This window comes from Antrostomus carolinensis, unplaced genomic scaffold, assembly GCF_000700745.2.
Source record: "Antrostomus carolinensis isolate BGI_N321 unplaced genomic scaffold, ASM70074v2 scaffold6055, whole genome shotgun sequence".
Lineage (NCBI taxonomy): Eukaryota > Metazoa > Chordata > Aves > Caprimulgiformes > Caprimulgidae > Antrostomus > Antrostomus carolinensis.
This window is the reverse complement of record NW_010315603.1, coordinates 1-15362: the sequence shown is the minus strand read 5'-3', so window position 1 is coordinate 15362 and position 15362 is coordinate 1. Positions and strand designations below refer to the sequence as shown.

General features: G+C 42.7%; 1 protein-coding gene across 1 annotated transcript in view; it reads left to right on the top strand.

Moving 5' to 3' along the window:
* NDRG1 (N-myc downstream regulated 1) overlaps nucleotides 1-8099 on the top strand; it is a 26541-nt gene extending 18442 nt beyond the window's left edge. Inside the window, exons 9-15 of the mRNA XM_010167995.2 lie at nucleotides 651-754; nucleotides 1140-1196; nucleotides 2330-2381; nucleotides 3150-3197; nucleotides 4756-4791; nucleotides 6083-6134; nucleotides 6904-8099. Coding sequence (XP_010166297.1) covers nucleotides 651-754; nucleotides 1140-1196; nucleotides 2330-2381; nucleotides 3150-3197; nucleotides 4756-4791; nucleotides 6083-6134; nucleotides 6904-7169 — 615 coding nt within the window. The 3' untranslated portion in view covers nucleotides 7170-8099. The remainder of the gene's footprint in view (nucleotides 1-650; nucleotides 755-1139; nucleotides 1197-2329; nucleotides 2382-3149; nucleotides 3198-4755; nucleotides 4792-6082; nucleotides 6135-6903) is intronic.
* Nucleotides 8100-15362: the final 7263 nt, after the last annotated feature.

Genomic DNA, 15362 nt, shown 5'->3' with positions numbered 1-15362 from the left:
AGCAGGATCACCCCACAGATTTTTTTATACCATAATATACCTGTGAGTGTGGGAAAGCTGGTTATTGGTACTAATGGTGCTCTTCAGTACAAGCCTACTTTAATGGAAGGTGCTGTATTGTTTTCTGAGGCTACTTTCCTGTGCCTGAAACTGTTAGCAAATGCAATATAAAACTCCATTCCAGAAGAACAAGGAACTAATCTATAAAGACTTTAGAACCAAACTGTTTGAAAATGTTAGCTATTGAAGTCCTTGAAGCTTAGTTATTTACTATTGTGAAACAGAGTTCCACATTACATATGTTTGTAAGCTTTCAACATCTGCTTTACCCTGTAAACTTTTATTGAGCTTCTTATCCTGAATCATTTTTTGTTTTAAAACCTCACATGTGTCTGACTGTAACCATCTGCACTACAACTAACAGGTTTTGCAATTATAAGATCTTGACATTACAACATACTGAAAGTCTAAAACGAAAAATGTGGTACTGCTGTTAAGAGCTGATGTTAATTCTGGGTGACACCACTGGGTGCTAGGTGCTGGTGCCCTCCTGTTGTTTAGATGTGAGTCTGATAGACAACTGCTGTGTCATGTCTTCAGATCCTTTAAAAAAATAGCCCCTATTCTGAACAATTCTGTCTCCACTGTAGGAGGAGATTCACAGCAACCATGACCTGATCTATACTTACCGTCAGCATATTATTAATGATATGAATCAAACCAACCTTCATCTCTTTGTCAACTCTTACAACAGGTAAATACATTTACCTGATTTCTAACTAGAAACTGTTTTAAGAGGCTGTTCAGCTCTTATAGCCAGTATTACTTGTGTGGTGGAGTTACTTGTGTTCCCCCAGTATAAAGTTCTGCTTGATAGGGCCTTTAAGGATCTCAGGTAGTTTGTTTATGGGAGAAGGATCTTGTGTATTTTTGGGGAGAAAGATTGTATACAGGGACTGAACTAAGACATTGATAGTTCAGTCCAAGAGTGGTTCTCCATCAGTTGTGGGGGCTACAACACGTATCAGATTAAATTAACATATGTGAGTGTCTGTGCTTTCTCTAAACTAGAAGAATATGGAAGTATCTGTAAAATTTCAGTGTATCAAGAGCCTTTGTCCTCTCATTTTTTTTTTTAGTCGGCGAGACCTAGAGATTGAGCGCCCTGTTCCTGGAATAAATGTTGTTACTCTTCAGTAAGTATTTTGTTTCCTACCAGTTCACCCATACATGATGTGAGCAGAGGTGTGATCAGTGGGTGCATTGCAAAGCTGTAGCTGAATGAGCCTCTGTGCTAGGAGAGGATCTTGTAACTTTGTGTAGGAGATAAGAGGTTGCTGAAAGTCAGAGACCACCATTAGGGAGACTTCCCCTCTTCAGACTTCAGAGTCATACTAGCTGAAATGGAAAGCTAAATAGCTCCTGTCACTGTGTGTCTGCAAACTTGGGCTTACGGAGTAATTACTTGAAAAGTAGATGTACTTAGCTTCACCTGGAAATATATCCTAGTTAATGGAAACTATAGTTCTGAATGCACTTAAGCTGTGCCTATACAACCAAGAGAACATAAACGAAACCAATGGGGGGGGGAGGAAACCACAACAAAAACAAACCTCCAGGAAGATGGAGCAGGTTTGAGAATGACTATCCGCCAGATCTTCTGGTAATAGTTTTTCACTTATACTGCAACTTGTGCAATGTAATGGTTGTCAGGTCCTTCTCTGCTCAGCTGCTGATGTTTACACACAGGAGACTTCTGCCAATCTGCTTGAAACTGGACAAACAGATCCAAAAGTTGGAGCTCAGGGGCCTGGGGGGGCAGGGTGGGGATGTGAATTTGATGCTGATGCTCATGTTCAATTTCTTATAAAGCAAGGAATAAGAACACTGGGAAAGACTGATTACTACAAGGTGGGGAAAAGGACAGGTTCTCAGGCAAGGTATCAGAGCACATCAGTAGATCTGCAGCTAATACAGTAGATTTGATGTATATTTAAGGTGGCTGGAATACAAACCAAATCATTTTCACACACGTAACTATCTCATCCTTCCAGCAACATAAAATGCAGCTTAGGGCAAGTCTGGGTGGGATCACAGCTGATTACTACAAGGTGGGGAAAAGGACAGGTTCTCAGGCAAGGTATCAGAGCACATCAGTAGATCTGCAGCTAATACAGTAGATTTGATGTATATTTAAGGTGGCTGGAATACAAACCAAATCATTTTCACACACGTAACTATCTCATCCTTCCAGCAACACAAAATGCAGCTTAGGGCAAGTCTGGGTGGGATCACAGAGATAATAGGGTTTCTGTGTGCTTCCTTGCAGATGCCCCGTTCTCCTGGTGGTTGGTGACAGTTCCCCGGCAGTGGATGCTGTGGTGTGTATATCCAGCTGTCTTTGCCCCCCTGCTCACGGGCAGGCCAGCCAAGAAGCTGCGTGATGCCGGCGGAGCTCACGCCCGTGCAGCAGCCTCGCTGGCTATCGATCCCGCCCAGCTGGCTCTCCTCTTTCAGACCGCGGGAGAGCTGCCATTAATCCCTCACTGTTTGTCCCCTCTGTCTGTGCACCATTATTTAATAGCTACTGCGTTAGGAACAATCGCCCCAGCAGTTCCAGTGAACCGCAAATATTTTCCTTTAGAGAGGAATCTGCTGCTGGTATTTGAGCTTGTTCTGTGGTGTTGGAGCTCTGCCCTGGGTCACTGTGGAAGTGAAGAGCTTCTTTTTGACCGTTAGAACTCGCCCCAGATGACTGGGTGACTTCAAATGTTGTGCCTTAATGGGCATGCCCGATCTGCTGGCCTGTGGCCATATGGCTGCTCACCACTTGGGACATTACCAGATGACCCCAAATCACAAGATAAACAACACTTGTTGCTACTGGAGTCACAGAAACAGATTTAAAAAATCTTCAATTCCCAAATAATGGGTTTGTTTGTACCCAGAAAAGAATACAGTCAGAAATGTGAACTGACCTACTTGGGTTTAAAGCTGTATGTACATATACATAGAGTCTTTGTACAGAAATGTAAGATACCAAATTTAGTCTGTATTAAGCAAAAAAACCCATGATATTTAATCTGTTCTCATCCAGCAGTTCGTAACTGAAATCTTGTGTATGCTTATGGTGCTGTTCTTTAATATAGGTTGAATGCAATGCAAAGCTGGACCCAACAAGGACCACACTTCTGAAGGTAATAACAAAAGCTGTTTCTTATAATAAACATTTCCCTCATTTAAAATCAACTGGATTAACTAAAAAAAGCAGAACCACAGCAATGTGCTGCAGTACAGGTAAAACAGTGAGAATCCAGTTCTGATGTGGAAGGTCAGTTCCTTCAGGGTCAGAGTATTTTAGTGAGAAGAACCAGAGTAGGAGCTTCTTGTCAAGGTTAACAACAGGGAATTTCTCAGCTCCTCAATTTTAAAACACTTGAGACTTGAAACACTCAGTATTTCACATACCCATAATGAATTTGACTAGAGCTGGCAAACTTGATCTCAGGGTATTTGGAAAGGTTTGAAAAAAGCCATCAGCACAGTGGAAGTGCAAACCAACTCGTTCTGTTCCTGTGCTTGCCTGTCCCTCAACGGTAGTGTCAAATGAATGGACAGCTGATCTGTCAGCTGCGGTTTTGTCATCCTGCCTTTTATGTGCACACCATCCAGGACACCTTACTGTTGGAAATGACTCTTTCATTTTCAAGAAACTTAATAAAATGCACTTCCAAACAGCAAAGCATTGTGGAAAGGCTTTGGCTGATACTTGGCATTCAAAGTGTGGGTGCAATCTTCAGCTCGTTACTGATGAACTAAAATGCAATTAGTGTAATAGCGTGCAAACAGTGAAACAAGTTTGGTCTTGCTTCTGCTGGGAACTTTTACTGTATCTTTTGTTATTGAACTGGTCAGTGAAAAGTATAATAATGATTTTTTTTTTTTAAATGCTGTTTCCTCCTAACATTGGTGAGTTACACTGCTGACCTACCAGGTGGACATGGCAGACTCACCCTAAGGAAAAATCTGACACTCAGATCCTCTAACAGTGGCCAGCCTTTGTACAGTCCAGGGATACGGCTGATGCCAGATCCTGCTACAGGCCTGTTTTGCTGCTAACTAATCCTAGATAGGATTTGGGGTTTCCTGTAATTCACAACTCAACTGTTTTCTGCTTGTGGTGTTCCTTGGAACGGGACTGTTTTTGTTGGGTTTGCTTTGAGGGGTGGAGTGGCAGGAAAAATGAAGTGCTCCAAAAATATTGCATGCACTCAAGATAGCTTTTCTAATTTGGCTTTCCCTGCTTCCCTTGGTGAGTCAGGCTGATGCTTGCCATCCGCAATCTCAGGAAATCGTTTTCCCTCTCACCTCTGAGGTTTAGGTGTTTGTTCTCTCTCCCTTCTTTGTCATTCAGGTTAGTACCAAGTCATGTTATTGTAATTCACAGCTGAATTTGTAGCCAGGACTAATAGACTAGTTTCTAAGAAACTGGTAATCACTGCCTAGCAGAAAACCACTTATTTGTCGCTCCAGCTGATGCTTTGCCTGAGGATCGAGGGGTTTTCTGGGGTGCAGTAGTAGCTTTTAGAAACGTTGAACTACTTGCTTTGATGCCTTCATCTACACGTATGTTACTCACACAACAAAAGGAAATGTTTTTCTGCCAGATAGCTGAAAAGGTCACTTTAATATATCCTGAGAACAAATGAGTTCCTCTGGCATTACACTAACTGGCTGTTCTCATCCCTGTTTCAGATGGCTGACTGCGGTGGGCTCCCTCAAGTTTCCCAGGTAGGATCTGGCTGACGGAAATCCTATTAATCCTGTTCTGCAGCGTGTCAGACTGCAATAAATGGGTGTTTTCCTGTAGGGTACTTGCTGTTCCCAAATGTCAGCCAAGAGGATGGTTATGATTTCACGAATAATGATGTCAGTCGGTCATCTGAGCTTTCTTTTTTCTTTAAAGACCAATGAAGCGCAAAATTAAGATTGGGAGGGGATATTATTTCCACTAATTAAGTCTTAACCAAGTAAAGGTCTGAGGTGGGAATGCGGAGGTATTATTTTATGCCTGTCTACTAAGCTAACATAGATTAAGGCTTGAGCACTACTGTTTTGAAAACATATTCTTATTTGGACTATTTATAGTATAGATCAGGAAAGTGGGAGGCAGGAAATAGCAATGCTGTGTTCTTGCATACACTGACCTAGCCTGACTGAGAATGAACTGGAGTTTCTGAAATATATTCAGGCATAAATTCCAAGGCTGCTAATAAAACCAGGCTGGGAAAGTTAAAATTTACCTGTGTTGCTTTACTAAAACAGCTGACCTGTAAATCAGCTTTAGGATGTGATCTTTACTAAACAGATTTCTAAGCAGTATAAAGTGATGTTCTCTAACTTAAGGAAAAAACTGAATTTTTAATAACCTGCAGCTGAGAAGTCCCTGTACAGGCAGTGTGCACTCTAACAGTGGGAGAGGGAAAAGGGTTTTTCTCAAGCCATGCAGGAGGATGTGCATTGCTTCTCTTATACAGAGCCCATTCTTTGCACTGATTCAGATAGAATTATACAAAAAATATAGGCAACACAGGCATGTGTGATAAGATTGTGAGTCTTGTTTGGCCACTGTGTCAGCAGCAGAGAAACATAGTGAGTGCCTCATTGCGAGAATGTCAGTCATAGGCAGCTGTGATTGCGTATTACTGCTGAGCTTTTTTGCCCTATAAACACAACTGTCAGCTCTGACTAGCTGAATTTGTTCTCTGCTGATTAGGAATTGCTCAGTTACTGACCCTCCATGAACTGCTTTGTATATTTTGTGAGGCCCCACTTGTTTTACTGAGTCTCACCTTCCTCAGTAACTGCACAAGCAAAGCTTGGGCCATGATTAGATCTCTTGTAGTCACTCCTCTGTGAATCTCATTCTCAAATGCATTGTCTTCATTTGCTAGAGTAATGGGGCAAGGGAGCAGACTAGGGAGGGGAATGGTGGAATTCTCTCCTGTAAATGAAATTTTGAGACACTGTAATGTAACTAACTTGCTGAGCACTGCATACAATAATACTCTTTCTTTTTCAGCCTGCCAAGCTTGCAGAAGCTTTCAAATATTTTGTTCAGGGAATGGGATACAGTAAGTATTGGATTTATGGAATGGTTGACCTGTCTGCCAAAGTTCGTTTGTTATCTAAACACTCAGAAAGTCTTCTGATCCCAAATGTGTGATCTTTTCCCTGTTACATATGCATTTGCAAGGGGAAAAAAAAACACTTGAGGTGTCTGAGCTAAGGGTTGAGAGTACACACAGTTGTGTGTTCTAGAGACCAAATTATGTTGCTAAATAATGGAGAGCTGTGTAGACAGCTTATACCCACAAATACCAGCTTTACTTTACCTTGATGTTTTTAAGGTGGATATTTGTAATAGTGTTCCCTCACTGCATCACAGGACATGATTCATATAGTGCACACAACATTTAAAACTTCATTAGTTCAGAGGCTTCTTTGCTTTATAGTTTTTTTTTGTCCTTCAAGTATGTGCTTCTGACAACTGCTGTTGTGTAGCTGCAATGCTAGCCTGGGCTGCCAGCAAAGGTTAAACATCTGAAAGTAATGAGGGGTCTGATGAGTCTCTTTAGTTTTCCTCTGGATTGTTGCAGCCACAGCAACATGCTATAAAGCTCTGTCTTGTATCCCTCAGCCCTGGCCACCAATTTTGCCTTAGTAATTTGGGCTCCTTAACTGTATGACTGGAGCAGTAGTACTACTTCTGCACGTAAAGTTACCATGAATAGTATAGATTCAACCTTGAAGGCTTCTCTAAGGGTGGTTAAGGCTGGAGAGGAAGGCAAGGGCTTCCTTCCAAGACCATGAAGCAAGGTATTAATGAAAAACTTCTTCCAGTGCCCTCTGCTAGCATGACCAGGCTGATGAGGTCCCGCACCGCTTCTGGCTCCAGCGTAACCTCTTTGGAAGGACAGAGGAGCAGGTCTCACACCGGGGAAGGCACGAGGAGCCGGTCTCATACCGGCGAGGGAACGAGGAGTCGATCCCACACCGGGGACGGTGCCAGGAACCGCTCCCACACAGACACGCGCATCGAGCTGACGCCGAACTCAGCAAACAACGCTGAACAATCAAGCCCCAAGTCCATGGAAGTGTCCTGTTAGATGGCTGTGGGAGGTTTAAACTGGTCACAGTGTGAAAAAGTAATGGATGCCCCCTATGTATCACAAAAACATAACTGGTAATTATCTCAAGCTATTCTGTAGGATGAACTCTGTTCACCAGGGTCTGACAGGGACCAAAGAAAAGAAGCATCTCATTTGCTCTATCATTATTCTTGTAACTCAGACAGTTGCTGCTATTGTGCCCTCCTTCAATGAATGCCAAATTCTAAAGGATACTTGCCAAAAGCTGATGTGGTTGTAAACACTTCAGAGACAAACCAGACTTGCTTAATATCTTCCTTTAAAATCAAAGCTGTTACGTGCCCCTTTATCTCTTATTCTCTTAAAGTACACTGGCACAATTTGAGATGAGTTTCAAACAGGGGGAGAAAAAAAATCACTATTATAGATGGCTTTTAAAGAAGGAAATGAAACGTGTTATGGCCTCATGTTGAAGCTGGAGTTGAATTAATTGTATATAGCTTGACTTCAAATGATAGAGAAGTTAATGTATCGTGCATTTATAGGCCTTCTAATTCATTAGTATTCAAGCCTGTTTTCCTATGTACAATAATATACTACTAAAATAGGCGATTTTAATGTGACTCTGAGACGAACTAAATCTTTAAGCTTTTTTATTTCACTTCTTTGAGATTTAGTTACAGTCTTCCTTTTCTTCCCCCCTCCTAGACCCTAAAACCTGCTTAGCCAAATGAGGACAGGATTTAAATTTAATAAGCAAGGTAGCATTTCCTCTTTGGGATCCTGGGCCAAAGGGTTTACTGTACCGTAAAAGTTGGTATAGTTGTAACAAGTAGGGTAGCCATACATGCCAGCAAAGCAGAAACAGCTTGATTTTTCCTTCAGGCAGCTTCTTATCTTTGCAGCTCAAGTTTTTGTGTCCAGCACAATTGTGATAAATTCAGAATTCTGTAAGCGAAGCCAGATCCAGCTGTTCTTTGTCAGGAGAGATGAATAACTATGGGATGACATGTAATTAGATACTGTACATTCAACTGCCACTAATTGCTATATTTGAAACTGTGATGAGATCTCACTGGTGCAGAGAAGTGTATTCCACAAAGTTGGTGGAGCGGCAACACTGTATCTGAAATATAGTGTTTAATGTCTTCATAAATGTAATGATCGGCTGGTTCTGCATCTTTATGTAGCCTCCTGATACCTTGGGTTACTTTCTTTGATGCTAGTGGCTTGACACCTTTCCACCAGTCAGATTTTCACAGTCAGGTGTTCTAGAGTTTGTCCTTCTGTAGGTAGTGGGACAGGATTTTCCAAGATCCAGTGCATACCTGCTGCATTGCAGTCCTCACACAAACAAGAAAACTCAAATGCTGAGAAGTTAAATAGCAAATGTTAATACTTTGGGATTGCTTGTTCAGAGGAACATCATCTAGATTACTTTATCTTGACTAACTTCAGCTCTTGTGTAGAATATTTGTAACAGTTTGTGCGAAGAAAAGACAATTTCCAGAAAGAATAAAGCTATTGTGTAAAGTCTATCAAGAAAAGTTTCTTAATGAAGTATTTGTATTTATTTCAAAACAAATAAATTTGTAACTTTGCAATGTCTGGTGTCTTAATGTTTTATCAGGAGTACAATAGTCCTTCTTGGTGGGAGTATATTCTTGTCCCCCATTTGTATCAATTAAATCTTTTTTCTTTTGCTCATATCTTTGCCCTTCCTTACTTATGTGCTCAGCTTTTTTTTTTTCTTCACTCCAGCCTACTATTTATTCTAAGAAAACCCAACACACTTGAGTATTAGATGTGACTGGCTATTGAAAGTACTAAAGGATAATTTTGCTCTATCGGATGCATAACAAAATTGAGGGCTCGGTACGGAATACTATTGATTTGCTGTTTGAAGTTTTATTTTTCTCCATAGATAGAGTACTGTCTGGTGCATAGATCTGTGACATGTACACTGACTTCCTCACTGGAGTGGGTGCCATGCTTGTTGCATCCTTTCTGTTCCCAGTCTGATCTGTAAGTCTGTCAGTGTTTGACACATTCTTCACCAGTCTCTGGAGGTATTTGAGCCTCTTGTCTGAAATAGCAGGTGCCACCTTGAGCTAAATTTACTGCTTTTGGACCTTTTGCAAGAATCTTACTTCAAAAAAGGAGAGAAAAGACTAACCCTTCACAAATAAGTTTTAAAAGGACTCCCTATATACAAGAGAGAGGAATCTGAAGGTGCAGGAAAGCATTAAAATACTGGTTTATTTCCATCCTTGAAGCAGAAGTACATTGTCCTTTTTCACTTTAAACTTCTATTTATCTCAGTGGTTTCCAGTTAAAAGATTTGGGCTTTTTGTAACTTGAGCAGTATTTCCCCTTCATGGACAAGCATCCCTCTGAGGGTCTGGAGGCTCTCTTCCATGTGTTACGAGGGTCTGGGAGCATTAATGCTGTTCAGCATGGGAGGTGGTTAGATGTGGCACTCAGAGATGTGGTTTAGTGGGCACAATGGTGATGAGTTGATGGTTGGACTGGATGATCTTAAAGGTCTATTCCAACCTTAATGGTTCTGTGAAATAACAGAGCCTGGCCACTGAAATGGCTCTGCTGGGCTTTCTGTGTTGGGACCTTAGTGAGGATGTGGTGCTCTTACCTAGTGACTGATGTAACATACTGGGTTTTTCAGGGATGGGTGGGTTTGTGGTTTTGCTGGAACTATTTTGGGCTACTTCTTCCTCTTGTATGTCAAAAAATCCTGTGATAGGAAGAGGCAATAGCAAATATTTGGCATGTCTGAGCCAAGGCTCTTCTAGATGTGATGATTCAGCAGTTGTAATTGGACTGAGAGCAGCAAAAGACTTGATTTGGTTAACCACAGCCAGTGCCAGTGAAAATTAGAGGAACCTCTGCCAACCCATCTTACAAAAGAAGGGCAAATTTAAGTTCTTCGCTGAGCTTTTCTGGGAATGGCTAATCATTCCTTCCACAAGGACACCATGGTATGTGTGCCTGTCAAGCCTAGGCAGTTTATTTTCGTTTAACGGAGAGGAATGCATCCAAGTTTTCTTGCAGCACAAAGGGATCTGCGAGCAATTCTGAGCACCGAGGAGTTGCTAGGATCACTATAAATGTCAGCTTTGCAACAAAAAGTATTCATTGGGCAAGGGACAGTGTGTACCTGTACAGAAAATCTGGAGGACAGTACAGAGGAGTGGTGTCTTACCTTTTACAAGGAGTTATGTATGACTCCTCTTTCCCCTCAGTACTGATGATCTGGTATCTTTAACTTTTACTGAAGAAATGCAAGTGGCTTGCAGATTTGTTAGAAATTTTTATAAAATCCCTTCCTAGAGTTTGCAAATGCCAAGTTCTACATTATTCTTGGAGACAGAGTTAGTCTGGATATTGTAGTGTCATTAAACCAGAAAAGATGAAGTGAGGTTTCACCATTTTCTCAAAGGATGGATGGCCACCACGGAGCAAGGAGCTCCTGTGGCATAGAGGAAATTCAGACTGGATAATGGAAGGTTTCCAGAAAATTAACAGCTTGCCCCCCACAGTGCTTTTGGGGCTATAAAGGGTGGAAGAGGAGATAATGGACTCTCGGGGACCAAGAGGCTTCCTGATTGCTTTAATGTATCTCAATACCAAATCTTTGCTGTAGTGGTGCATTTCAAAACCAATGGTAGAAAGGATGTCATTGCTGAAATCTGGGTTCTTTCCACCTCTGCCTGGGCCTTGACATCTACTGTACAAAAATCTGGCTAAACTTCAAGATGGCTTTCCCCCTCCCTGTCCTTGCAGAGAAGGAATAGGAGAGGATGTGCCAATACCATGTCATCGCAGCAGGACTTTTGGGCTGAAGGATGCTGCTTTCCTCCTTTAAAAGTCTCTAGAGACTAAACAGCTGGAAACTTTAACCTAGATGTGTTTTGGGGGTTTATGATTAATGTCATGTGTTGCAAGCAATGGACTGAGCTGGAGAAAAAAACAGTTTTTAGCAAAGCTGCTTATTTTTTCTCTCCAGTGCTGGAATTCTCTTCCTGTCTGTTTTTTCATCTTGGGCAGAATATCTGTTGCAAGCCCCAATGTGCCAGTAATAATGTCTGTTGTTTCTCCCAACACAACACATTGAGCAGCATCTCACAAGTGCCGCTTGCAACTTGATCCTCCACTTCCCCACATGCCATCTGCTTTTGGGTTTTTGTTTTTTTGTTTTTTTCACTGTTTCACACTATTTTGCACTGTTTCACATTCACTAGAACTGCGGTCTGTATATATGAACAGCTGTTTTGATGTGTGGATTTAGTGTTTCCATTGAGCCAAATGTAGGCTTTATGTTGATAGCTGATCGCTGCTATGCCTAATGTTTAAATAACTGAGAGAAAGGATGTCAGGGTGTTTTAAGAGATCAGCCCTTCCCCCTTGGCTCTTTGTAACAGACAGACACAGCCTCTCACTGTTTCTATCCATTGCTTCATTAAGGGCTCCATTCATTTTATAAACAACACAGCTGCTGACCAGCGTTTGGGGGAAAAAGAAAAAAAAAAGAAAAAAAAAAAGGCTTCTGATTGCAACTGCCAAACAGTTCAATGTCTGTTCCCTCCAACTCAGCATGGGGATCGTTTGCTCACCCAGTACCTCCTGGGGGCTGGAGAGAGTTGTTATTTGGATGTAATTAAAGAGGCAGCCCCCCACCCCGTACCCCCTGCATACTGTTGGCACTGATGGTTGTGGGATGTTCATCATGCACTGGCTGCAGATATCACTGGGAATCTCCAGAAGAGCCCAAGGGTTGGGAAAGAGGATCACAGGCAGCTCTTCCTTCCCAAGCAGCACCACCATGGTGAGCTGGGAAAAATATCCTTGGGTGACCTGCCACTCTTTGCAATTGCCTGTGGCTGAAGTGGATGATGATATTCAGGTCAAGGTCAGTGCACGAAGGGGGCTGGGGGAGGGAAGGGCTGTTTACGGGGCAGTCGCACTTGGGGAGGGCTGGGGCAGCTCCAGGGGAAGCCCACGTGAGTGATGGTGCCCATGAAAGAGCAAGAGCTGCCACCAGCCTGGACATTGCAGCCCTTGGCTCTGTGCATATGTGTGTCTGTGTGCATACATGTGAGTGTGGGCAGGTCCCCATGAGGCTCAGGACCCTGCACGCAGCAGGGTGGGCAGGGAAGGTCAGGCTGCTGAGCTCTGGGTTTGCCCCATGTAGCAGACCTGCCATCGGCATGGGGCATGACCAGCCTACTTGTAGGGCTTTGTCAGCCTATCCTGAGCAAAGGTGCCACCCAGCCCTTCACACACGGGTGAGATGGGCACAGTCAGACCCCCTTGCCTTAACTCAGGCCTACACTTGCATGTCTCCAGCTGGGAAATTGTCATTTATTGACTGATTGCATTTTTTTTCATTTATTTTTAATGATAGCCAGTGACCAAATAAAAGAAATAAATCATAATTCTTTACCACCAGCTGCCAATGTTAAATTTTGACCCTGTAGTGATTCCCTCCCTCTGCTCATGGAGGCTTGGGGCAGGGGAGATCCTACAGGAGTAGAGCCTAGCACTGGGTCAGCACTTCATTTGGAAAGTGCATAGTACTTAGGAGATGACGGATTTCCCAGCATAGCCCAAATATGGTGGCTGATAAAGCAGCCAGGAAGCCTTTCATGCAAGACTGTGATCTTGGTGGCTGCCACATGTGCAAGCAGAAGCTGCAGAGCGCAGATGGGACATCTGTTGCTTGTAGAGGCAGCAGGGAAATGCGCTACCATTGCTGAAAGCTATTGCCAGAGGCACAGTTGGCTGGAATGTGCTTAAAGATGCAGAGAACTTCCCTTCAAGGGAAAAAAACAAAAACAAAAACCAAAAAAACCCCCAAACCTACACTGAAGGAGAAGACTGGGAACCCAGTGCTTTCTCACCTAATGTCACAGTAGCCATATGCAAGCCCAACACAGACCCATCACTGTGCAGGACAGGAGGCCACTCAAGTGTTTAAATGCCTACTGAGGCAGGTAACCTACTTCAGGCTGGAAGGCAAACTTGATTTGTAGAAAAGGTCTATGACTATATTTTTTCTAGAATTAAACGTTAGAATAATGGGGTTAGCTCTGAGGATATATAAGTGCAGGGATATGGAATAATAATGAATCGTTAATCTAAATGCTTTTCCCCATGTCTTTAACAACCTTTCTTGAACAATTTCTGTCTCTATGGCTGCTGCAAACATGTTACTCCTGCACCCTCTCAAGAGAGCTGATAAAGAAGACGTGTTTAGGCAGGTTGAGTAACACTCCACTTTGCTCAAAGACAGGCTATCCCAAATCCAGTAAGTACTGGAGAAAAAAACCAAACCCTAGAGTTAGAAACAGACCAGCAAACAAAGACATGTGAGTTGGAGAACACCTGGCTTTCCCAAGCTGCCAAAATAGTCACACTTAAGGAAATGCTCTCAGAGCATCCTTTTTTACCGCATTGCTGGCTGTTTACATTTATTTTTATGTGTCCCCCAGTTCAGGGCTTTGTCACACATTGCAAATGCACACTTGGACATTGGCCAGGTGAGGAGACTGGAAAAGGAAAAGAAATTGGCCAGGTGAGGAGACTGGAAAAGGAAAAGAAATGTCAGTGGCAAACATATTTCACCTTCTTTTGCTTGCCTAAGCTTCTAAATGGGGTGTTAGTCATAGATTCATTAATCATTTACCACTTATGAGGTTATTTAATATCTTTAAACCATAACAGCAGCATGCCACCTGCAAAATCTCGCCATGATTCTGTACGAACAAGTAATACGTGTTACATAGTTGGTGTAACTCAAACTGACACTGCCAAACCAATCTGTTTTTCCCATTAATTTTTCATATATTTCAGGATATGAAGCTTGCAGAAATAACTCTGTAACCTGTTTAAATTGGAAAGTCACAGTTTGAAAAGGTATGTGTATGGATATGTGCCTGTGGTTAATGAGAGCACTCTGTCTCCATCAGTTTAATAAACTGCTGGTCTTAAAATTTCTTCAGAAAACTGGGAGAAAAAAAACTCAGGATTTAATTTACAGGGTGATAGAAGTTTTCTGCATATTGAGGTCTTCCTAGAGTATTACATACACACAGCACATAAAAAACCAAAGCAACTGCACTACACCCCCTTTTCCAGTTGCCTGCACGCTGAAATGGTGTTTTAAATACTAGTCAACACTCAAGGCAAAGGCATCTTCATAAGTTACATGGTTGCTTCTTCAGTGAGTGGATAATCTGCTTTCTGGGGCTCCCAAACAAGGCAGCTTGAGCCATCATGTTGACTCTGGTAAAGTCCCTACAGAAGACTAATGGCTATGGTCACTGGAGCTATTCGGAGTCTTGCCATTCTTCTCGGCATGAGCTGACCTTCAAAATCCCATCCTCCATCCTTGTCCCAGCCTACAAGGCCAACAGGATGATTGTTGTGAACAGGATGTGTGTCAAACTGTCTCAGCTTAGCCTGGATTGCAGAATTGTCACTCTCATCCTTTCTCAAGACTTTCTCTGGAGTGCTGCACCAGAGGGGTCTAGTGCCAGCTTGGATCCTGTTATCTCCTCAATGCTGTTATTGTTGCTTTCTTAGATGATGGTACCACTTTCAGGTCCCAGCAGAGACTTGGGCCCATTGTATGAGGCACTGTACAAACATACAGTGAACATCAGTTCCTGCTGGAGGAGTTTTCACTCAACAGAGGCTATGAACAGTAGGGCCTTGTTGTTCTGGCTCAGTAGAACTGGACAAAAATGAAGCAAAGGGCTGGATCTGTGACAGCCTTTGAAGATCTAGATCCTCAATGTGTTTAAGTAACACATAAAAGGACTTTAAAGACACATGATTAGCCCAAGCTGTATTGGGTTTGTATGGCAAGGTGTTGGTAGTGGGGGGGGGCTTCAGGAGTGGCTTCTGTGAGAAGATGCCAGAAGCTTCCCCCATGTCCGAGAGAGCCAGTTCCAGCCAGCTCCAAGATGGACTCACTGCTGGCAAAGTCTGAACCTATCAGTAGTGGTGCTAGTGCCTCTGGGATAAAATATTTAAGAAGCTGGGGCAGGAGGGGGCGGAACAAACAACACCAGCAACAGTTAGAAGAGAGGAGTGAGACGATGTGAGAGAAACAACTCTGCAGACCCCAAGGTCAGTGAAGAAGGAGGGGGAGGAGGTGTTCCAGGTACTGGAGCAGAGATACCCCTGCAG